General features: G+C 55.0%; 1 protein-coding gene across 1 annotated transcript in view; it reads right to left on the minus strand.

Annotated features, from left to right (window-relative positions):
- Window positions 1-23,081, minus strand: part of CNTNAP2 (contactin associated protein 2) — a 1,612,013-nt gene that overhangs the window by 5,823 nt on the left and 1,583,109 nt on the right. Inside the window, exon 22 of the mRNA XM_045834058.1 lies at window positions 17,067-17,306. Coding sequence (XP_045690014.1) covers window positions 17,067-17,306 — 240 coding nt within the window. The remainder of the gene's footprint in view (window positions 1-17,066; window positions 17,307-23,081) is intronic.

Below are 23,081 nucleotides of genomic sequence, written 5' to 3' on the forward strand. Positions count from 1 at the left end.
AGTCGCCGACCTAACAGCCACGGAGGGCGTGGGTGTGGCCTGAGATGACCCAAGGAGAGCGACAAGGGCTGGCGGGGAACATTAAACACACCCCAGGACGGCCTCTGGTATGAAGTCGGACTCTCTGGCAAAAGGAGCGAGGCCTCCCTTGGGCGGGAGCTCCTCCCACCTCTTCCCCCAGGGAGCCCCCTCCCCACGCAGAGTTCTAGCCACGCGCTTTCCTGGGGCTCCGGGCGACCTGCCTCTGCTCTCGTGCGTGGCTCTCTCCGCCTGGTGTGCCCCCCCCCCCCGTCCATCACACCTCCCCTCCTCCCTGAACTGTCCTCCGCCACCTCCCAGCGCGTGTCTGGCCCTCTCTTCGGTGGCTGTCACCCTAATTCTTGTCACTCCCCACGCAGTAGCCACCACCCTCTTAAAGGCAGGGGCCGGTCCTCAGCATGTCCGCAGCCCCAGTGACAGACAGCGCGGACAAAGAGCAGGGCGTACTGGATGTCTGGTGACTGGGGCCGCGGCACCCCGTCCGCTAGGAGGTGTGTACAGCTTTGGGTGGAGGCCCCTTTCAACCGTGGTCTCGCACGCTGGCGTCATTCTGGAAGTCAGCTGTCTGCACTCACCCCGACCCTTGAAAAGAAAGGCGGCATCCTCATCCTTCCCAACAAACGAGACGAGCGTCTCTGATACAGAAAGGCTGCCAACGACTCCTGTGTCCACCAGCCTTCGGTTCCCCTCCGAGGACAATCAGTGGGAGACCCTCGGGTACAGCAGAAGGCCTCATGAAACGCACGAGCAGGCTTCTGGTTTTTGCACGAGCGTCCCTATGGTCACGGCCTTGTTTACACTTAGGCCTGGCTGTCTGAATGCATGTGAAGAGTGCTCACGTCCTTGTGGCAAATCCACTTCATTCCGGCAGGCAGAGTGATGGCCATTGTAACAGAGACTTTCCAAATGATTTCATCGTAACCCTCCTTTCTCTTGAATACCACAAGCCTCTTGGAAATGCACACACAGAGAGACACGGATGCCTAGAAACACGCCTGCGCCCAGACCACAGAGCGCGTCCACGGCACACGCTCCGTTCTGCGGCCAGCTTCCCTGCCCCGGCCCACCCCCAGGTTTGCCGGGAGAACAGGGCAGTCTGGGTGGCGCTGCAGTACCCCGGGATCCCTGTTCTGGGAAACGTAGTGAGTAGTGCAAACGAGACCTTAGATAGCAACAGCCTCAAGACCAGCCTTGCATCAGAGGGCTCTCATTTGGCGTCTCCTAGAAGCGTGTGTGTGTCTGCTCATCTCCCTTGCTGCTTGCTCGGTCGTTGCTATTAGCCTGTAGTCCGTGCTTCCTGTACCAGCCCCCCCTCCCAGCTCAGGACAGACAGACCGTGTCCCTGCAGGAATGGATGATCGGAGAGCCTTCGCCCACGAACTTGCTCACGAAACAGCCTGGCTCAGGCTGCAGGGCCCACGACTGCACCACGGCCCTTCTCACCCAGAGAGGGCAGACACGTCCCAGACCGGAGGGCACGCAGACACGGACCGGGGCTGCTCTTCAACGCACAGAGCGGCCTCCCTCCGCCCTCCGTGTGCGGGCAGTCTGAGAGCTCGGTCGGCAGTGGCGCACGTACATTTCCTCTCGCCTCCCTCCGTCTTCAGGTTCGGGGGAAGAAAGGAAGTGACAGCCCACGTGTCTGTAGGAGCAGGCCTAGGGGGAGCTGTTCCCCATAACTGTGCGGACGCCACGAAATGGTCAGACACCAGAACTGGGCGAGTAAGAAGGCACGTCCCTCCCCCACCAACGAATTGAAAACATGGCTGCTTTACCCCATCTCTAAGGCGGCTGCCCCTCCCTTTGCTTCCTCCCTGGAAGGATTCACCAGGAAAGCACAGGAGAGTCCGTCTGGAACGCTTCTATCTGCGAGCTGGGCGGGGGGTGGGGGGGGTGGGGGTGCGGCGAGTGTGGTGTCCTTCTCCCGGCAGCCGGGGCAGCGGTGCCCGTGACCCACCCTGAAGCCCACTGCCCAGGTGTGGGGCGCCGTACACCACCGTGGCTGCCAGGGGCCGGGGGCGTGCTGGTATGTGACAACCAGTAAAGCTCTGAATTCTGGAATTACGGGAAACTCGTCTCCAGTCGCACGGACTGCACCTTCGTCACACACAGAACTCCCCAGAGCCCAGCAGAGCAGGTGTGTGTCACGGTGGAATCAACCGGAACATGTTTCCCTTCTCTCGTGGGGTACAGAGAGTCAGCACTCACAGAATTCAGTCCTGGGAGCAAGCTGTTTAGGAAGTAATAATAACAGCACCCCCTGCAAGTCAGGCCCTGCTTTAAGTCCTTTAATGCATTAACTCACTCCATCCCCCCGTGGGAGGGGCGTATGCATCCCACTCAGGAAGCTAAAAACGTGGCCGAGGCCCCATGACTGGTAACAGGGGAGCCGGGGCTTGAACCGAGAAACTGGCTCCAGGAACCGCTTGCAAACACCCAGCTGACGCGTCTCCGACGGTCGGCATCGCTGAGCACCCCACGGACTCAGCCCCGCTGTTTCTCTGTGCTTGGGGGGCTCTCTGAGGGGGCCGGTGATACCGAAAGGCTCTGGCTGCAAAAGCTGAGCAGAAAGAGACACTTATGCGGCCAAGGCTAATCCCACACGAGAGCAGTGTCAGCGGAACCGTGCGGTAAACTGAGGACTCTGAACCGGCGTCACAGAAGGACAGAAACCCAGCACTCCCGGGTCCAGACGCCGACCCCTCAGGGGCCCAGCCGGCCCAGAGAGAGCGGCGGTCACCGTCCCAGAAACACTTGTGAGACCCTGCAGAGCGCCCGCCAGCTGGGCTTTGAAACATTTGTCGGACGGTGACTTCTGATCGCCTCTCCAGACTGTGAAAAACTAACAGATGTCTCAGGGCAGGTGCTTAAGTACAATAAGTGGAACTAAGGCAGTTTTCAGAACAGAATATTAAAAGGGGATTTGAATTCTTTAGCCCCAATTTCTTGCCTGTGCCATTGAGCAGGTAGATGATGAAGATGAAATAATAAAGTCTTGTGTTTTTTTTTTCACTACAGAATATCAATGAGGTAGTTGTGGTTCTTATTTGTTACATTTCAGAATACATAAAATTGCAGACTCTAGAACCAACTGCAAATAAAACACACGTTTAGATGCACGTAAAAATGAACTGAGGTGGTCTGACATCGCTCCCCGCACCCTGAACAAAAGGCACTGAAAGCTTTAGGTTGTCATACACCGGGGACAAAGAAATTAGACAGTAGCTGACGTCTCCTTGAGAAAAGTATCTCCATGGAAACCACTTGAGCTTCGGCATCTGAAGTGACAATCTGAGACGCGCCAACAAAACCGCTGTTAGCTGTGATTCGATTTCCACCGCCGCCTGGCTCCTCGGCGGCGGGGTCGGGCTGGACGGCGGGTCCGCGCCTCCGCTCCTCCCTGCTTCTCTGTTCTGCCCTGCCGCGTCCTCGCCCTCCACACTGGAGCGGCACGGGAGGGAATTATTTTTCTGAACTGATTTAAGCATTTGCTACTGCCTGAAAAGAGACAGTGAAAACAAAGAGCTGTCGATTGAGATGCTGAAGATGTAAGGAGCTCCTGTTTTGTGTTGAGAGAGGCTGCCGCAGGCTGTGTGCACAGCAGGCAGGGGGTGTGGAGGGCGGCGGGGTTCTGCCCAGGGAGCCACAGACGCTGGCCCGTGCCCACGTGAGCCTCGATCTCGCATCTGCATGTGTGCACCCTTCGCCTCAGTTTCCGCAGAGAGCCAGCCGGCCAGAATTCCGGTTTCAAAGCAGGGAGAGATGGTGAGGTTTCGGCTTCTGACGAGTTAAACGAGAACCTTCCATTGTTAGCCTGCGTGAGTGTCCGAGATCCGGCGGTCCAAAGAGGTCACGAGGCGAAGAGAAACAGAACAAAGGGACTTGCCGTCTGCTATATGTCTGGGTTGTTTACACAGTGCCAACTTTTCCGCAAAAACACTGAATGAGTGACCTGCTTTATTAGACTCCCTCCTTCCACTGTTCTTTTTAGAGCCAATTTCTGAGTTGTCTCAATGGCCTTTCAGGGGAAAGGTGTACCGACGCTCTCAGGCTAGGCTGACGTTACGTTCTCTTGCCTGAGTTAAGTGTAAACAGGCACTTTAATAGAAAACAGCCCAGTACTGATAGGAGCTCAGACCCTGCACTCTGTGACGTGAACACGGAGGCGAGCCCTCGGGCTCCGTGTTCTCCTTGGACAGGGCGGTCTTCCTGCTCCTCGGCGGGCCAATCGCTTCTTCTCTTGTTAGTGATGACCGTTCGGGAGTCCACTGCCAAAGCTCTTGTCGGATACCGACACGGGCACTTGAGGACCAGAGACTGTCACAGCCGGCTTGTCCCCCCACCGACCATCTCTGTGTCCGAGGGGCTGGGACTCGGGGCAGCATTTAGGCTCCAGCCACGCAGCCGGCAGGTGCCGAGGCCCCCACTGCCGCGTCCCGGGGCTCATCGGGGCCCTTCCCACGCACCTGACTGCAGGTCCCATGACGAGCCTCACCTCGCCTCGCCTCGGAAGTCCAGAGCAGGCGGCCCCTGAGCGTGCGGTGGGTCCTTCCCTCGTGGAGCCACCACGGTCCTCTTTCCACTTCTGCCACAGGGTGTTACAGATTCGTGCTGGCGTTAACGGGAGCGCAGGAATGCAGAGGCCCCAAATCTGGGGGACACGATACACTTGGGAAATAATACCATTCGGACCCTTTTCTGCTGGACAATGTGGTTTCCAGATGGTCCTCAGAAGGACGCCCTGCAGGGGCTGTCCCCTCCCGCTCAGAGAGGGTGCTGGCGGTGGGGGGGAGACGCCCCTGCGCCCGGTGGCTGGCGGCTCTTCAGGCTCTTTTTTCCTCCTCCTCGCACCTGGTTCTCACGTGCCTTTAGGAGGAAACAAATAAACTGATCCCCGAGTGTTCGGGTTGGGAGCTTTCAAATGTCCAGGTGCACACAGACCACCTGGGATGGTGTTGAACCGCAGCTTGTGACTGGCTGGTCTGGGGCGGGGCAAGGGCACCCGCGTCTCTCCCGGGCTGCAGGGTGCTTGACCGCACCTCACTCGGAGCCGCGGGGCTGTAACCAGACCCTTGGGGGTCCAGGGCTCCAGCTGGTCTTGGGCGAGTCTGTTATAATCCAATTTGGTGTCCGAGAGGGAAATGAAATAACTCCTTCTGAGAATCTTGTCTTTTTTTCTCTTCCAGAGTCACGGGCGTGCTTTGAACGGTTTACATGACCGACCACCCCCAGTTCTGCTCCCTTTAGCTCCATTTCTTTTTCGGGCAGTGAGAGCTGCGACAGAAACTCAGCTTCCACTTCTGAGTGAGGTTCTTCTGTGTTTCCAGTGCCGGGGGGGGGAGGCCATTACTCCCGCGTGTTAAGGGCGGCCTAAGCAGCAGCCCAGGGGGTTGCCAAGCAGCTGTCTCGGCAGCTGCCTGGAGGCCCTTCCTGGTCTGAAACCAAAACACAAGTTCGCGCTCCCCAGCAGGAGCGCCAGGGAGGGAAAACCCGCGAGGCCCCACTGCGTGGATGGGGTCAAAGGCACGGGCAGGGTGCGGGGGAGAACAGGCCTATTTTGAACGATGCTGTGTTGTCGATTTTTCTGAAGTTCATTGATTTGTGTTTTGGGAAGAATTCTGGTCTCCTGGCCGCTGGTTCCTGCACGGGTGGGGGTGTGATGACGGGACAGACGCAGTGGCTTGGGGTGCGACGCCTGGCTGGCTACCCAGGAGGTGTCCAACCTTCAGAAGCGCCAGAGCCACTGTCCATCCCTTGACCGAGAGCCGGGTCACAGTGGGAGACGTGGACGAAGCCTGTGACACGGAGGCTCTGCTGGCCCAGCGGGAGGCTGAGCGGTCTCCTGACAGCAAGGCAGCACTGGCCAGGACGGGCTGCCCGCTGGGTCGGGGACACAGCCCCCCTCGCTGAGGGCAGGGTGGCTGAGAAAATAACCACAGTGAGAAGTCAGAGCCACCAAACACTGTGCGAGGGCCTTCAAAGACATTCCCTGTCGTTGTCTCCGAGACCATGGTCAAGGGCTGGCGCTGTTCCTGAGGTGGCCGTTTGCAGGAGCCCGGGGAGCTATTTACTGCCTTCAGGCGTCCACTCAGGTGGCCCCCACCAGGCTCTGGGCAAGGGTCGGAAAAGGCTTCGGACTCCCATACCTGATGGCTTGGGAGCTCGATTACAGGAAGTTTTTCATCACCTAAAATCTGGTTAAAAGATTGGTTTCATCCTTTGTGAGCACCCTGAGGCCCATCTAATCATCCGAGGAGCCAGGCAAGGGAGGAAGGGCCTCCCCTCACGTCCCCTTTGTGAGTTTCTAGCCAGTTCTGGGCCACAGCTGGCCTGGTTTGGAAGCAGGTGAGTATCGCTGATTTGCTTTCGTCCTCGCCTATGTCTTCCAAGGTGAGCACAGTGAGTAACTGAACGCATTTGAGAAGACACTCAGTCAGTCTGCTGCTGTGGCCCCTCTCTCTCGGTCTGCGGAAGGCGTCCTCAGGTTCCCACGGTGCATTTGCTCCTGCACCCCCCCCCCCCACTCGCTCTGTCATACTCACACGGCTTTGATCTCACAGGACGTCTGCTGCAACTGCTCTTTCATTAGCATGTAAAGCTGACTCCTTTCCTTCCTAAGTGTTCAGAAACCAGAACGCAGATGAGGAGGGTTTCCGAGAACACGGTGGCCTCCACCCAGATCCCGCCCGCTGACCTGATCCTGGCCCCACACTGCGGTCTATTACAAAGGGGCTGCGAGCAGAGCCAGGGCGCCGTGAAAGTTAATTCTGCACATATGGTCAGTCTTTTATCATTGCCCGGCAGGGCTTGTGCTTTGAAATCCTCCTTTCAGCTGCACTAGCAGAAGCGAAGACGTGTAATTCCAACCCCAAGACGGGTCTTGTCTTCCCAGAAGGCTGACCTCAGAAAACTGACCTACAACCCCCACGCCGGGCGTTTCCCTTGTCTGGGGAACTGCTCTCTTCCTGAACTAACCTCAGATCTCCAGAGACAGTCTTTGCTCGTTGGCAGGTGGAGTGGCGCACGGTTGCCGAAGAAACCCGGGGAGGTAAAAGGTTTCTACAGCTTCCCGGTGCTCCCTGCAAAGGAACTCCCCCCGGGGCTGCTGCTTCCCACACGAGCCAGGCGGCCCCCTCACAGGCCCGCCTCTCGCGCGTGTCCACAGACTGTGGAAAACGCTGAATCGGGTCCGGCCGTCCTAGACATGACTTAGTCCGGATGGAAAAAGACAAATTAAAAAATAAAAAAGGGGAAGTGCGCTGAGCAGCAGGACTGTCACCCACAGGCGTGCAAAGTGCCTGTGACTTCAGAGTTCTGCTTGAGATTCACGGGGTGGCGGAAGCTCGGGAGACAGTTCAGAACGAAGAACTGGGCATATCGAAATCTGATTATTTCCATCCAGGGGAAGGAAGAGTGGGGAGAGCGCTGCGGCGGGGTGGGGGAGGTGCTCCTGAAATGTAGACCCGGCGATGCGCTTCTCCGCGTGCCTTTGCGCAGGCGCCGGGCGCAGACGGCTGGTCCCCAGGCCTGGCTGCGCAGCAGGGGTCTGGGGAGGGGGCGCAGCGTCGGGGGTCTGCAGGCGGGCCGTGCGCGGCCGCCACCCCGACCTTCCCCGAGGGCGTGCGGACACTCGCTTTCCCTGAGTCTCACTTTCCTCATCTGTAAAGCGGGGCTCGCCATGTCCTCTCATATATAAAGGGCCACCGTGGGCCAAACAAAACGACGCCCTGACAGCGTTCAGCAACGGAGGCCGTGCACAGTTTAAGCTGCCGTCATTCCTGTTGCTATGCGTCGAGTCTGTTAAAAGGCGAAGTTCCCACGTCCACTGCTGAAAACCGCTCTGCGTCTCTCCCGAGCACTAGTGGACGCAACCTCGGGGCAGTTCGCTCTCTGTGCTTCAAGTCGCCGCCCCCCACACTCACATGGGCTTGACGGACATTCCCGCTTTAGCACAAAGCTGAGTTTACTCTTCCCCCTGAGCCCTCCGGGCGGAAACACAGCAGCAGAAATCGAGAACCCGCCTGGTCCTTCCCGTCCCGAACAGTCTGGCAGGAGGGCATCGGCACAGCCCTCCGGCGGTCACCTGCTTGTTACTGGTGTTTGTTTGCTCGGTGACTCCCCCCCGAAGAGCAGACGCCATCGGGCCTAAGCTTCGTCTGAACAACGTCTCTGCAGCGTTAGAAATCATAGCCAGCGACCCAAGGGCCCTGGTGGCCAGCAAAGGCGGAACTGGCATTTCCAGGCGGCAGCTGGCCGGGATTCCCCGGGAAAACTCACACCCGGAGATTCCCACGGCAGCCTTTGTCAATGGCAAGTCGGCGAAGCAGGTGGTGCCCACCAGCCTGGACAGTGTTCTTCATGCACAAGAATAGTAGTGCACAGACACACATCTGTGGATAACCGAAACCTACTTCATTTCCATCGGCCTCTCGTAACATGTCTGCCGCACGAAAACAAGACAAGAACAAGTACCGGGACTTGCTGGAGTCTGTGGTTCTGCCATCACCAGAGAAGCTGCCGTAGCAACACGGACCCCTGTGTTTCCCTGCCCTTCCCCAGCCCCAGGGGATGGAGACCACAGCGGAAAAGCTGGCCAGGCACATCCCCCAAGGGAGGTCCTCTCTGAGGACCCCGCCAGGTGGGGTGGTGAGCATACAGAGAAGATTAGGGGAGCATCCTACGCTCCTTGGTGCTCAGAATCTATTGACAGGCGGGAAGAGAGGTGGAGGGAAACTGGGACTGAAAGAGATGCCCACACAGGGAGGAAACAAGGACCCAGAGCTGGAGGTTTGTGACCCTTCTAATTTATTCACAGTGGAGGTTCAGAAAGTTAAACCATTCTGGTTCTGAAAGAACAGAACCCTGGAGCGAGGGCAGCCCCCTGACACGTTGGAGCGACTGGGACGCAGCACGTGGAAGAAGAACGAGACCATGTGCAGGGAACCGACCCCACTGCCCTTCCCTGGAGCTGCCGAGAGGTCGGCTCGCCTCCTGTTTCTCCACCTGGGCCCCCGCCGCTTGGCAAGACACAGGCCTGGCAGCTCTGTTCTTCCGGGGTGTGGAGGGGCTGTGGGAGCCTCTGGTCTTTCCAGGACCCTTAGGTAAAAACCTAGTAAAAAACATTCATGCCGGGACATCGCCTGTGGAATGCGCGGCCTTGGGGGTGGGGTCAGAAGGGAGAGTTTTGGGCTTAGAGCTGAGATTTGTTAACTGTGACCCATGTCCCTCTGTAAGAGGGTGATACACCACCCCTCCAAATGGAAACGAGACACACATTCAAGCTACACAGTTAAACGAATTTAAAGAAGTCAAGTAAAAAGCAAGTGGTAAATGCAAACAGGAAAAATGATAGAACTAATAAATTAACCCAGAACTGGTTCTTTGAGAAAAAAAATCTAATCAAGAAGAAAAGGAGAAAAACCTAAACCTATAATATAAAAAAATAAGATTAAGAAATTTTCTAGAGAAAGAAAATTCAACTAGTACAAAAACTGATTTTGTTCACCTCTGTGGAAATACATTGGAAAACCTAGCATAAATGCATACATTTTAGAAAACTATAAAGTAAGAGAAATCACCATCGATGAGGAAGTGAACCTAATAAACCTAGGATCATTAAAGGAAGGGAGAGAGCCACGCCCACACACCCAGGAAACAGAGCCGGAGGTTCCAGTGGTTTTGAGGTGACATCTGGGAAGTTACATGGCACAGGTGGTGTCCGGGGCTGTTACACCCTGTAACTCAGCGTGGCCGGTGGACCTCACCTACGAGCTTGTTAGGAATGCAGAATTTCCAGTCTGGTCTCTGGCCTGCTGAATCTGTATTCACTGATGTCCCTGGGTGATTCTGGCACATTGACGTTTGGACGGCACTTATTGGGGTTATTCCCCGGTCAGAGAACAGCAGAGAAGCCCAGCGTGGTGTGACTGGGGCCCTGGGACTGAAATCTGTGTGTCGTGGGGCTGAGATCTTGTCTGAGGCTCCAGGAAAAAACGTGCTCCCACACTCACTCCCTTGCGGTTGTAGGACTGAGGTCCCAGCGCCCGCCCCGGCCGTTGGGACTGCTCTCCACATTCCTGCTGTGGGAATGTGGGAGGCCCCCACATTCCTGCTGGTGGTCCCTTCCACTCCCTTGTCATGACGCTGGCATAAGTCCAAAACCCAAATACGCCCTCCCCCCACAAGTAAAAGGATGCTACACACCCATCTCACCCAAGGATGCTGATGGATTTAAAAAAAAAACTAAACAAAGTTTTAGTAAAACGATTTTAGTTAAACCTTCAGAGAATGCCCCACCGTGACCAACGTGGTTAATGCTGGGGACGAAGGCGTAGCTCACTCTTGGGAGAGCGCTTACCGCAGACTACCTGGTTACGTTACTGCAGGAGAAAAATCACACGTCATCTCCACTGATGCTGAAATGACATTAGGGTATTATTCAATATCCAGCCCCTACAAGACTTATCCAAGTGGGATCTGGAAGGCATCATCGTACACACTGAGCACGTCAGGTGTGCAGGGGGGACTCTGAGGTGGCCCCTCTCAGGTCCCCGCCCTGTGTGCATGCATCTTCTCCCGACTGGATTCAACAGAATGCTCGTCTGGGTACTGCTGGGGGGGGGGGCGGGGGCAGGGGGGAGAGGGGGGGATTTTTCTGCTGTAATTAGGTGCCAAATTGACCTTAAGACAGGGAGTTTTTGTTTTTGTTTTTCAAATGTCTTTTGGGTTTTGTGCCTTGCCAGAAAAGAACAACAACTTAGAGATGAACTTATCAGGGAAAATTTTGAAGTTATCTTCACATAAATTTTGTATAATGTGAAGGGAAGGTCTGATAAGTGGAAAGACATTCATTCTCTTGTTGGACGGGAAAACATCATTTATACGGATGTCAATCATCCTGCCATTGAGTTACACATAAAATTCAGTCCCAATAAAAGCTCTACACAATCCCCATAAGACGATTAGAATTCTAAAATCACAGGAAAAGTACGTGTGTTCAGACAAAAGAGATTCTGATAAAAGAGAATAAAAGGGAAATTAGCTTCATGAACTACTAAATGCTGTTACAAAGGCTCAGCCATTGCCACAGCTGGGCACTCCCTCGTGGAGAGCCGGACGGACGGGGCAGAGCAGGGAGCCCAGAGGCAGACTCACAGACGAAAGGCGGTTCTGAGTGTGCTGAACGTAGAAGAAAGTGTGACACCTCGACCAGCGCTGCCGGGACACCCGGCTGGCCAGATGGAGAAAACACAGTTGGAGTCCTACCTTACTCCCAGACGAATTTTAGGTGGAGTAGATACGTCAAGTTTACAAATAAAACAAAATCCTTAGAAAAAAATGTGAAAAATTTAAAAAATAATTTCTGAATGGAGAAGGCAAAAAGCCATAACACTGTTTTAAATCCACCATGTAGAATTTTTAAAAATTTACAGGAAAGAAATCCGTAAATTCAAAAAAATAGAGCTCCATAGGAAACCATTCAAACACAGTAAAATAATAACGAACTTAACATATAAAGAATTCTTATAAGTAGTAAATAGCCAACAATGAAATAGGAAAGAATATAAATATTTGGCCAAAGAACATAAACAGGCAGTTCATGGAAAAATAAATACAACGGACTTATATACAAAGATACTTAAGCTCACTCATAACTAATGAAATCCAAATAAAACAATAAAGTATCATTTTTTCAAATAAAATGTAGCAAATCTAAAACAATATCTTTGGTGAGGGTGTGGGGAAAAAGGCACTCGTATGCAGTAGGCTGGAGGTGCTGTACCACTGGAGGATGATATGCAATTGCCACCAAACTGTGAAACGTGTCCCGGGCCCTGGCCAGGTGGCTGGGCTGCTTGGAGCATCCTCCCGGTGCGCCAGGGTTGGGGCTTTGGTCCCCGGTCAGGGAGCATGCAGGAACCAACCAGTGAATGCACAGAGAGGCGGAACCACAGGTCGGTGCTTCTCTCTCTCTCTCTCTCTCTCCTTCCTCTCTCTATCTAAACTATATAAATATATATTCATATATACACACGTATATATTTATATATAATATATATGTATATGTGTGTGTGTGTGTGTATCTCCCTGACTCAACATCATGTATGTAAATCTATTCATAATGGGAACAATTTAAATGACTAAGATCAAAGAGCTGCAACCCTGATATCATGTTTAACTTAAACTGTGTAAATGTGCTTGGTGCTTGTGCAGAGGAGCAGACTGTGGGTCATTCGCAGGAAGAGTGCGCTCTGGTGAGGGGGGATGATAACGGTCCTTTGCACGTGACCAGGTGTGCGCTGTGGGTTCCCGAAGAGGGCCAGGGACACAGGAGAGGCTAAGGAGACTGGGTACCAGAGATTAAATGCATGAATCCTGCCGTCTTAGCACAAGGATGGGAAAAGGGATCTGCTCAGAAATAATGAAGATGTAATCATAAGAGCTGGAAAGATTATTTTAAGTGCTTGCAGGTGGTAAAGAAGACCAACTATCAGCTTGTAATTACGAAGGGAACGGAATAAATATATGCAGTTTTTAAATGTTCGTCACATCCACAACTCCTCTGCAATGTGAAGATATAAAAATATTTTATCTTCAGATGGTGGAGGGGAAATCTGGAACACAGACAAGAAATCAAGTCATCAGACATCACGGAGTCACAGGCAGGGTGGGGGTGGCTGCAGGCATCAAACTCACCAGCCCCAGTGGTCGCGTGCTGTGGCGACTTCCAGCCCAGCCCCTCAGTTCGCAGGAGCGGGGCACGCTGCACACTCGGGAGTCTGACCGGGGCTCGGCTGCTGCCTCGAGTGATCCCTGGCACCACATCCCACCGCGTTCCCAGTTTATTTGCGAGACCCACATTCCCGAGAGGGCTGGCTTTTCAACAGCTCTGCAAACTGGAGTGAATCCACTGAACAAGCCTGGGTTTGCATCCTCCTAGCCCCCTGACAACCTTGGCCTTGGATCTCACAGCAGGAGGAGAATTTGACCGTGTGAACTATTGTCTTCTCTGCTCAGTGCTTCCTGGATTCTCCATGTCCCGCCCACTGAGAGTTCTTGGTCAACAGCCCCTCAGTGTCACATGCAGGGTAGCTTCGGGGTGGGGGGAGCCGGAGAGGTCAAGGTCACAGTGGAGGCTGCCAGCACCCAGCCGGGGCCGATTTTCTGGGGCCTTTCTGGGGCCTGGTGTGCCTGTAAGTTAGTGGAGGTGTGTGCCCCGCCACATACCTGTGCTGAGAGCACTACTCACTAGAGAGCCCGGAAAAATACCAACGGGCTATAATCTGTAGAACCAGAAGATTCCTTAGGAAATGAAATCTCACATCTTAAAGTGCTTTGTCTATCTTACGGTATTTTACCAAAGGGCCTAGTATGTGGCCTTCGGTCTGATGGGTTCCGTATCAAGTATCATGAATGAATGTGATGAAACACCCCCAGGGTTAATACGAATGCCCTGCAAAGTGGCTCGCTGAACAGTCTGGAGTTGGGCCTTAGTGCCTTTGTGCAGATGATCCTTGGATATATTTTTCCTGGTGCTTTTAAAAACACTTCTATTTATTTATTGATTGATTAGAGAGAGAGAGAGAGAGATTGAGATTTGTTGTCTCACTTATTCACATGTTCATTTGTTGACTCTTGCATGTGCCCTGACCAGGCACTGAACCCGCAGCCTTGGTGCCTCAGGATGGTGCCCTAACCAGCTGAGCTACGCAGCCAGGGCTGTTTAGTTTTTGTTTTTCACAGAACAGGTGCACTGCCGTCTGCAGTTGTCCTGTGGGCAAATCCTTGCCGTTCCAAGGAAAGGAGAGTCCCTGAATGGGACGGAGAGACAGAGCAGAGCCCATGGTTGAGAGGCGGATCACGGCAATTGTCTGCTGCTCTGTGGCCTTTCAGTACTGCAGAACTCGGGGCTGGGTTTTCTCTACCTTGTAGTTATTGTTCTGAAAATATCCCTAAGGACCATAATGATGTGCTTCAGAAACAGGCTGTGCCTCTTATCGGGGGGAGAGCAGGCAGAAAAACAGCCACTGGGTGTTCCTACCAGAGCGGAGCGGGTGTACTCAAACCAGCCTGACTGTGCTCACCACCTGCCCTACAACGGCGCACTCTCCCGCCCCAGGCTCCGCCCGTGTCTGTGACGAAGCTGCCGCGCCGCCCGGACTTTTCCAAACTCCAGGCACGTGGGAACCACCTCCCCATTCTTTGCCACAGCCATGCAAGTGAGCCCTCATGACTACTACTTTACCTATTTCCACTCAAGTGATCCCATTTCTAATGCAAAGAAATACACTGATAAAACTTCATAACCCTACTGGGAATTCTATTACCTGTCAAGGCCCAACGGAAGCCTGCTCTCTCCTTCCTGGAGGGCGAACAGCCAGGTGGGGGAGGGGTTAAAGCACGTCGGAGCCAATGGAGACGTCCTCTTTGACTTTACACTGTCATGCTCTGCCGTGTCTACTTTCTGTGCACAGCGAGCCGGTGACCCCCTGTCACAGTCAGCACGCTGCTGCACGGCAGGCAGCGGTCAGATGTCGCCCCCTGGGGTTGTGCGGCGCACAGCCTGGCCAGTGGTGTTGGGTTGGCCAAAATGTCCATTACGTTTTCTCTGTTAAGATGGCCCTGGTCGTGCTTAGTAATCTTGAACTTCACTCAAAACAATTTTGTTAGATTGCATTGGGACAGCTGTCATGTCAGCATGCATTAAAAAAACTTATCAAAATTGGTGAATTTCTGTGCAGCCATTTTAATATTGAAGATGGAAGGAGATATGCAACATTTTCAGTGTATTATGCTGTATTATTTCAAGAGAGGTAAAAACTCAACTGAAACAAAAAAAAAGATTTGTGCAATGTATGGAGAAGGTGCTGTGACTACTGAACGTGTCAAAAGTGGTTTGTGAAGTTTCTTGTACTATTGATATTTTTGTCAAATAATTCTCTGCTGTGGGGCTGTCTGATGCACTGGAAGATGTTTAGCAGCACCCCTGGCCTCTCCCCACTAGAAGCCAACAGCAGGAGGTAGCCGACATCCTCAAAATATCCAAATCAATAAAGCTGTTGATGAAAATGAAAAACGTGTCTTTTATTTTACGGAAGAAACGTAATGGACTAAGGCATCGGAGAGGCAGCGAGCAGCCCTGTCGGCGGTGTTGCAGGAGAGGGAAGGAGTCTTATCTCACGCAGCCAGCCTCACCAAGACGACATTTCTGGTGTTATCATTGGAGAGCATCTAACTAAGAAGGAAACGTAAGGGTCAGAAGGAACACGAGGCGCAGGGGCGGACGCCTTGCATTCTAATCTGCAGGTCTCTGCAGAGCACAGGCTCCGTGCGGCTGTGGAGCGAGGAGCCCTGGCGGGCCCGGCCGCCCCTGCAGTGCCCAGGCCATGAGACACCCTGTTCTTCACAGCCAGGGGCGTGCGCTGCTTCACTGTAGAGCAGCATCCCCTCCCCCAGCCCCCTGTCCCCTTTCAAACTAGGTTTGCAGGCGATTCGAGAGACTGAGTAATAATGTGGCATCTCCTCACACAGAGGATTCTTCCTGGGGTGCAGCACCTTCTACGACGACACACTTTTGTGAGAGCGCTGAGTCTGGCCCGCACTGCAGACACTGGCTCACGCGCCTTCCATCTGCTTTTCCGGCTGCAGGAAGGGTGACCACTGCCCTCCAGTTTGCACAGAGCCTTCCCTGTGTCCATGGCTCCCTCAGAACACGGTCAGGGGGGCTCGACCTTCCGCCAGCTCATTGCCACGGCTTTTCCCTTCGAGACTTCACCACCCAAAGGCTTCACTGCTCTTCGTAAACTGTCTTTCTTTTGTTGCAGTTTGGGTATGAACTTCCTTTTCTTTTGGCGGCCTTGTTTAAAAGGGCTCTCCAAGGGGGGCCGGTAGTCAGCTCCCCTCTTATCTGGTGAGTGATTCTCAAGCTTGGCTACACGCCTGGGGAGGTTTCACATGGAGGGACACCTAGCTCTCACCCCCGGGGCGTCGGGTCTCACTGGCCAGGGGTGTAGGCTGGACATCGGGGTGTTGGAAGCTCCCCGGGTAATCGGAAAGTGCACCCGAGACTGAGAACCACTGCACTAGGTTAGGGCTTTCAAACTTGAACGTGCACACGGTCAGCAGCCTGGGAATCTTGCTCAGAGGCAGACGCTGACTCAGTGGGTCTGGGGCGAGGGCCCGGGAGTCTGCATTTCTAACCAGATGCAGTGATGCAGTTCTTCCCAACGCCCTCTGTTCAGACCCGGACCAAGTGGCGCTCACCTGCACCCTCTCTGTCCTATATCTACGCACGCTCAAGTAACGCGCGATTCCCAGCGAGCAACCGCATTCCGCGCATGTGCGGTTTTGTTTCCGACTGTCTAACAGCGGGATCCCTACTCTACCCTCACACGGAGGATTGTCTAAAAAAGACGGAACCCCTGCATCAGCACTCAGAACGATAAATCAGGCTCGCAGAACCCGGGGTGCACGCACTGATGTGGGGACCCATGTAGAACCCCGGAGTTTGTACGAAGATTATTGTAAACTGAGGACGTCTGCCATCCGGCAGATGCAGAAAGAGATCTTTCCGGAGCTCCCGTTCTCCGACTCGCAGTAGGAACCTCTGGGAAACGAGGCTGCCGTCCACACGCCCCCCACCCACCGGAGCGGCTTGCACTCCCAGGAAGGACACCAAGAGCAGACGCCCGAGAATCCCCGCGCAGGGCGGTTCACGGCCTACAGCGGACAGACAGACAGACAGACAGCTGCCTCACACCCTACAGTGGATAGACAGACAGACAGACAGCCGCCTCACACCGGCGTGATCACGCAGGGTCGCCAACGTCACCGCTCCTCCGCTCTTCTCCCAACCCCTCTGCTCTAGCCTTCGGAGCCTCTTCTCCTCTCTCCTTGTCCCCTTAGACCTGAGGTGCGTGAGCCTCCACCTTGAGTCACTGACTAGGCTAATTCTGGGGTAATAAGCGGCCACGTGCTGCCGTTATCCCCGCGTCTCGGGCGAGGAAGCCGAGGTCCGCAGACCGTACCTGAGTCCAGGTGGTCCAGGTGCCAGGGGTCGGTGGCGGACGACATGGGCGAGAGGGTGAGCGGGGAGGCCCCGCAGTTGGACTCCACCAGCGCGCCCTGGACGTGCACCTGCGCCGAGGCGTTGGTCTGCCGCAGGGCCGCCTTGAGCGGGGCCACGTGGTTGAACTGCACGCGGGACAGGCACCCCGTGAAGCCCGGGGTGTTGTACTTGTGGATCTCCTGGTCGATCTTCCCCGTTTCTGAAAGACAAGGAGAGAGGATGTAACGATCTCATCCCACTCGCTCCGTTCCGGCTGCGAAATACACTCGTCGCTGAACGCTGGGGTCCAAACCGTACTCCTAGGTTGCAGGTTGAGATGTTACGTTCTTTTAGATGAAACACTCACGACGCGATAGGGCTTAGGGCTAGGGACTTCACTTTGAAAAGACCTCCTGTGTTACTAGAGAACCCGGCAGGCGGAGGGGAAGAGGACTGTATTTGTTAAAATAACACGCGTTTGTAATCACCTTCCGGATACCTGAGATCTCGCTGGAACTGACCGCGCCCTTGGCCCCGGCCGACTGCCGTTTCTGAGCTCAGTGCCCCTCTCACGGGTGTGGAACAAGCCTCCCACCCAGCCCTCCCGTACCCCTTTTGTATCTCTTTCTTATCTTCTTCTTCAGAGTTTGTAATTTAAAAACAAAAGAAAAAAAAAACGAGTTCCTACAATAGTCGGTAATGGGGCGTTCCCTTTTCTTCCGAATCCAACCCCCTCGACATCCTGGAGTTTACGGATTCCCAGCCAGAACCTGACAGGTGTGCCGGAAGTCAGGACAGATGACCAACTCGGTCACAAACCGACACAGGCATTTAAGGGTCTCCACCGTCCCCCGACCTGTGAGCTCAACCTCGTCCTAAACCAACACCCAGATCGGGGGCGAGCAGGTGCGTTTACAACGCACTGTTTCAGCCAGCACAGCCGCTCGTTGCCGCATCAGGAGCGGTGAGCGTCTCTCTGGCCCTCCGCCCCGAGTTCTAGACCCTCCCCAGCAGGACGGGGGCTGCAGGAGCCCTGAGCTTTCCGCCCAGCGGTTCTCCCACTGTGGCTCCTGAACCCGCAGCACTGGTGTCACTGAGGGTCTCCAGCCGGACACTCGGAGGGTGGCCCGGCCGTCTGTGCACTTCTACAAGCCCTCCTCTCGAGTCCAAGGCTGCCAGGGCTCGAGAACCGCGGACCGCCCAGGCAACGCCCGCGCAGTACCGCAAACCTAGGTGAGGGGCCAGTGGCGCTTCGGCAATTTGCATTTGGGATGGGAGACGGTGTTACCACGGTGATTACCTTTGAAGTCCAAGGGCAGGAATGTGACACATTTACCCTTGCATGTGAACTGTGAATAACAAAGACTGGAACCAGAACACTATCTACTTCTTTAAAAAGTTGACTTCGGCCCTGGCTGGTGCAGCTCAGTGGATTGAGAGCCAGCCTGTGAACCAGAGGGTCACTGGTTTGATTCCCAGTCAATGCACATGCCTGGGTTGTGGGCCAGGTCCCCAGTGGGGTGCATGCGAGAGGCAACCACATACTGATGTTTCTCTCCTTCTCTTTCTCCCTCCCTTCCCCTCTGTCTAAAATAAATCAGTAAAATCTTTAAAAAAAAAGTTGACTGGTTCTATTGTTTTAAGCCCTCACCTGTGGATTTATATTCATTGATTTTACAGAGAGAGAAAGGGGGGGGAGAGAAACATCAGTTCGCTGCCTCCCATACACACCCCGACCAGGAACTGTTCCACAACCTAGGTATGTGCCCTCATCGGGAACTGAACCCACAGCCTTTTGGTGTACTACGGGATGATGCTCCAACCATCCGAGCCGCCCAGCAAGGGCAGTCCTGTCTTTAATTTTGTGAAGGACCTCCATCCTGTTTTCCATAGCGGCTGCACCATTCCACACTCCCCCCACCAGCTTCCCCACATCCTCGCTGCTTGCTATCTGTGGTAGAACCAGGCTTCGAGGGTGGAAGGAAAAAGAACTCCAGGTTGACCTTGTTATGAGGTTTGCTACGTTCTGGGACCAGTGGGAGTCTGACGGGGAGTCTAAGGGCTCAGGCCAGACGGGGAAGGATCCTGAACGCCACGTTAAGATGTTTGCATTTCAGTGTGAAACTCAAAGATGGTTCCTCTGCGGAGGGCGGTGATGGGAACTGGTGAGAAAGGTAACTAACGTTAGCAGCGGATCTCATTAGCCTGCAGCGCCCACGAGCTCCCTGGGCTGGGAAGGGGTCTGCTGGGCCGAGGCAGGGCCACACCCCTGATGGGACGGCACCTTCCTGCCCTCCGCTGGGCCCTGACATAGTTACAGGGAATCGGGTCTGGTTCTGTCTCCTCCGCTGGAGACCTGGGTGGACACCTTCCGACTCCGGCTTCGCTTCATACACTGGCCCCTGACACGGTCCTCCGAACTGTAGGCAGGGCAGGCTCCCAATCACACCACCGGAAGCGAACGGTTTCAAAGCTGTGCGCATCTGAGGGTCCCCATGTTAAGGAGGGGTCCCCGCTTCTTCAAGAGCTGCCCTCCCTGGGGTGTCTCCCTGTGAGCAGACCCCCGGGGGGATAACAGACAAGGCAGATGGCTGGAGGGGAGCCCCAGGGTGGGGGAGTCTGACGGTGCACCCGGGGCCCCAGGAGCCGTGGGATGGGGCAGGGGCCAGGCGGTCGGGGCTGCGAGCCCCGGTGGGAATGTCAGCTGACTGGGCAGAGGCGGGGCCTGGGCTGCACAAGGACACTGGTCCACTCTCTCAGGGGCACCTTCCCTCTGCTCATCTCTCCTGTAGCCTTTGTCTTTCTGTGCTTTCCCTCTCCTGGGGAAAATCCCCACTGTGTCAGCTGCGGCTCCTTTCCTGACAGGTGACTGGGGCACACGCGCCAGGGTCCCGGTGCCCAGGAGAGCGGGAGCTGCATTTCCAAGTCTGGGTGGTGCCGCAAAGCTGGCTGACGTGCCTCCGAAGACCCCGGGCTGAGACCCGGCCCCGGGGGCGGGGCAGGATTGGATCGGTTCTCACGCTTCTCCTGGTCCTGACGGGCCCAGCTCGGGGCCATGTGATGCTAAGAACATCGACAGCTTCTTAGGAGCCGCAGCTGGTGCCCGTGTGAGGCGCGTGGTTAGCGCTTGTGCGTGGAGTCTCCAGACAGCGGTCCGAGCGCGGCAGGGCCACCCCCACCGCACGGAGGGGAACCGAGACTTAGGGAGGTCAAGGCTTCGCCGGTGGGTGTCTATCTTTCACATAAAAAAAACCAACTACATAATGTTTTGTATTTTTCTCAATTTTTGTCTGAACAAGGGGCTGTATTGTATAGTTTTTGTATTCATTTGGGTTTTGGGCATTTGTCATCAGGGACTCTTTCTGGAAATGGCAGAGTGAGGACTTTTAAAAATAAAAACTATTTCATGGCCGTTGGAGATGGCGTCAGGACCGTGTTCCCCGGGGACTGCCCCGACAGCGTGGTGTTCGGAGGTGCCGAGAGCTGGTGTCGGAGTTCTGCAGCACCCCTCACAGCCCAGCGAGTTCTGCCAAGGCCCGTCTGGAACAGAGACCCGCACTTCTTAAGAACCCCTCACAAGTGATCGCGAGGCTGTCACTTCAGCGCCTGTGAGTTGCGACAAGTTAATTACGCTGATGACCGACTGGGCCGGCCTCACACTGAGATGAGATACTGAAGGGCGGTTTCCTGTAAGGAGCTCCTTTCTGCACGAGGTGCCTGGGCCCCGGCGCCAGAGGGCGGGGACCTGCTCTGGGGAACGCAGACCTTGGAAGGGCGGCGCGGTCCCTGCGCGGACGTCGGGTCCTCAGGCTGCAGTCGGGGCCTTCGCGTCGGAGAGCCGCAGTGAGGTGGTTACAGAACACCGCCCACTTAGAACACCCCGACATCGTCCCCACGCCACCTTCACAGGAAGGGCTCCCGACGGCACTCGCCAGGAGAATGCGGCGACTGCATCGGCGATGCGTCAGCACGCCCTCCCTGCTCTCACTAGACTCCCGGACGGAGGGCGAGGGGCAGGCGGGCGGGCGGGCGTGCGTGGGAGACGGAGAGGGAGGGAGAACGAGGGGCACGAGAACAGAGCCGGCCCGGCTGGGGACAGGACGGGTCTCCGGGCCCCTGGGGTGTGACTGAGCCCCCCTCAGGAACCGGGCAGACACTCAGGCGCCGACTCCTCAGAAGAGATCTCTCCTTTTCCTCCGAGACTGCTTAAACTCATCTACATCTCCTTCTTGTGTATCGCATGGTATCCATCAGCTGATTTTTGTTATGTTTTCCATTTTTGAAGAGTTTTCTATCAATACTTTTTTTTGGGGGGGGTGGTGTGATATTATAAAAGATAAAATAAACTTCATGTTTTACTTTTTTGAAAAAGAGCCAAACGGTCCTAGAATGTTAACGCGACTTCGAAGGCCAGTGATTGCAGACTTTGAGAAGGATCCGCTGGGCCAGGGGCTGGGCCGGGCCCCCTCGGGAGGCTCTGTGGGCTCAACGTGAGGACGGCAGACCCTGGTCCCCAGCCCAGCCGGGCCCACCTTTGCTCTGCAGAGACCGCGGGTCCAACTGGCCCCAAGCACTGTCCTCCCCTCCGTCCCTGCCCTCTGCTCTCGGGAAGGATACGTCCCAGTGGGGACATAGAGGATGGTTTTAGGAAACTCACAGACTGGACTTCACAGGACACCCGTCACGGGGAGGAAGCACGGGGAGGAAGTTAGTCCCTTAGGTCTCCGACAGCCTTCCAAAGTCTCCGTTTGGGACTGCACTGTCTCCGCGCCACACCGCTACTTGCCATTTTTTGTACCAGAGAGAGCAGACCCCAGACCCAGGTGCTTCAGCAGGAAGTTGGTATTTCCATACTGTGCATATACATACAGGGTCCAGCGTAAATAACGCCCCTTTTCTTTATTAAACGAAAATGTTTTATTACAAAATCACAAGCATGTAATTCTGTAATGTAACAACAGCACACTCAAGTGTCACCATGTGACACTGCGGGTGACATGCTCAAACTTCTTCCACTCATCTCGTGCGAGACGTTCACGCACCCCACCAGCCACACTCAGTGGCGTTACCCTGTGTGTTTACCGCCACCTTACTGCAACAGCAAGAGACCCTGGTATTTCATTTCACGGTCGCAATGCAAAATTCCCTCTTAACGTCGATGTTTTCCTTTTTACCTATGCAAGTAAACACGGTGAGTCCACTGGAAGAAGCGTATTAATGAGCGAAGGAGGTGACCAGACATGCGAACCTTGTACTGCTGGTCCTCAAATTGCTCTCCGTTGGGGAGCAGAGCTGTGGAGGACCTTGATTTCCCACCTCTGGTCCAGGCACGTGGGATTCCGTCCTCCTCCCCTCTCTCCACACTTAATCCCCGATCACCCATCACTTCAGAACATCGGGGGCGGGGGTGGCCCACTCCTTCAAAAGGAGTGCTCCCGGGGCTCCCTCCCTGATTCTGCCCCCGGCTCTACCTGGACAGGTGTGCTCACTCCCTCTCCTGGGCGGGAAACCTGAACTGTGGCCCTGAGAACAGAGCTCGATGTCCCCCATTTTTGTGCTCCCCGATGTGTCTACGTCAGCGCCCCACACGAAGCGATCCTCCGGTGACTGCAGGCTCCACTGTCCCCGAGGCTGCAGGGCACAGTCCGCCCGAGTCCGGCTGTGTGGGACGGGACCGAGCACCATGCTACACCGTTCCCACGTGGGCGGAGGGGCCAGAGTAAGAGTGAGTGAGCGGGAAATGACCGTAACTCAAAGATACCACCCCTCCCAAACACAGTAACAAAAAAGCTGAGCAGTAAGCTAAAAAGGCAAAATAAAACCCAAGTAAACCTCGTCCCTCAGTTCTAACAGGATCGCGGGATAAACTGAAATGTGGGCTCTGGACTCAGGGTCGGCGCGTGGCCAGGAGAGGCTGAATTTTTTGATCAGTGACACCTTCCTGACCAGCTGCCTTTCAGAAGATGCACCACTGGAGTTAAATCGCATTCATAAC

Source organism: Phyllostomus hastatus, unplaced genomic scaffold (genome assembly GCF_019186645.2).
Source record: "Phyllostomus hastatus isolate PE091 unplaced genomic scaffold, TTU_PhHast_1.1 phas_contig_1021, whole genome shotgun sequence".
Classification (NCBI taxonomy): Eukaryota; Metazoa; Chordata; class Mammalia; order Chiroptera; family Phyllostomidae; genus Phyllostomus; species Phyllostomus hastatus.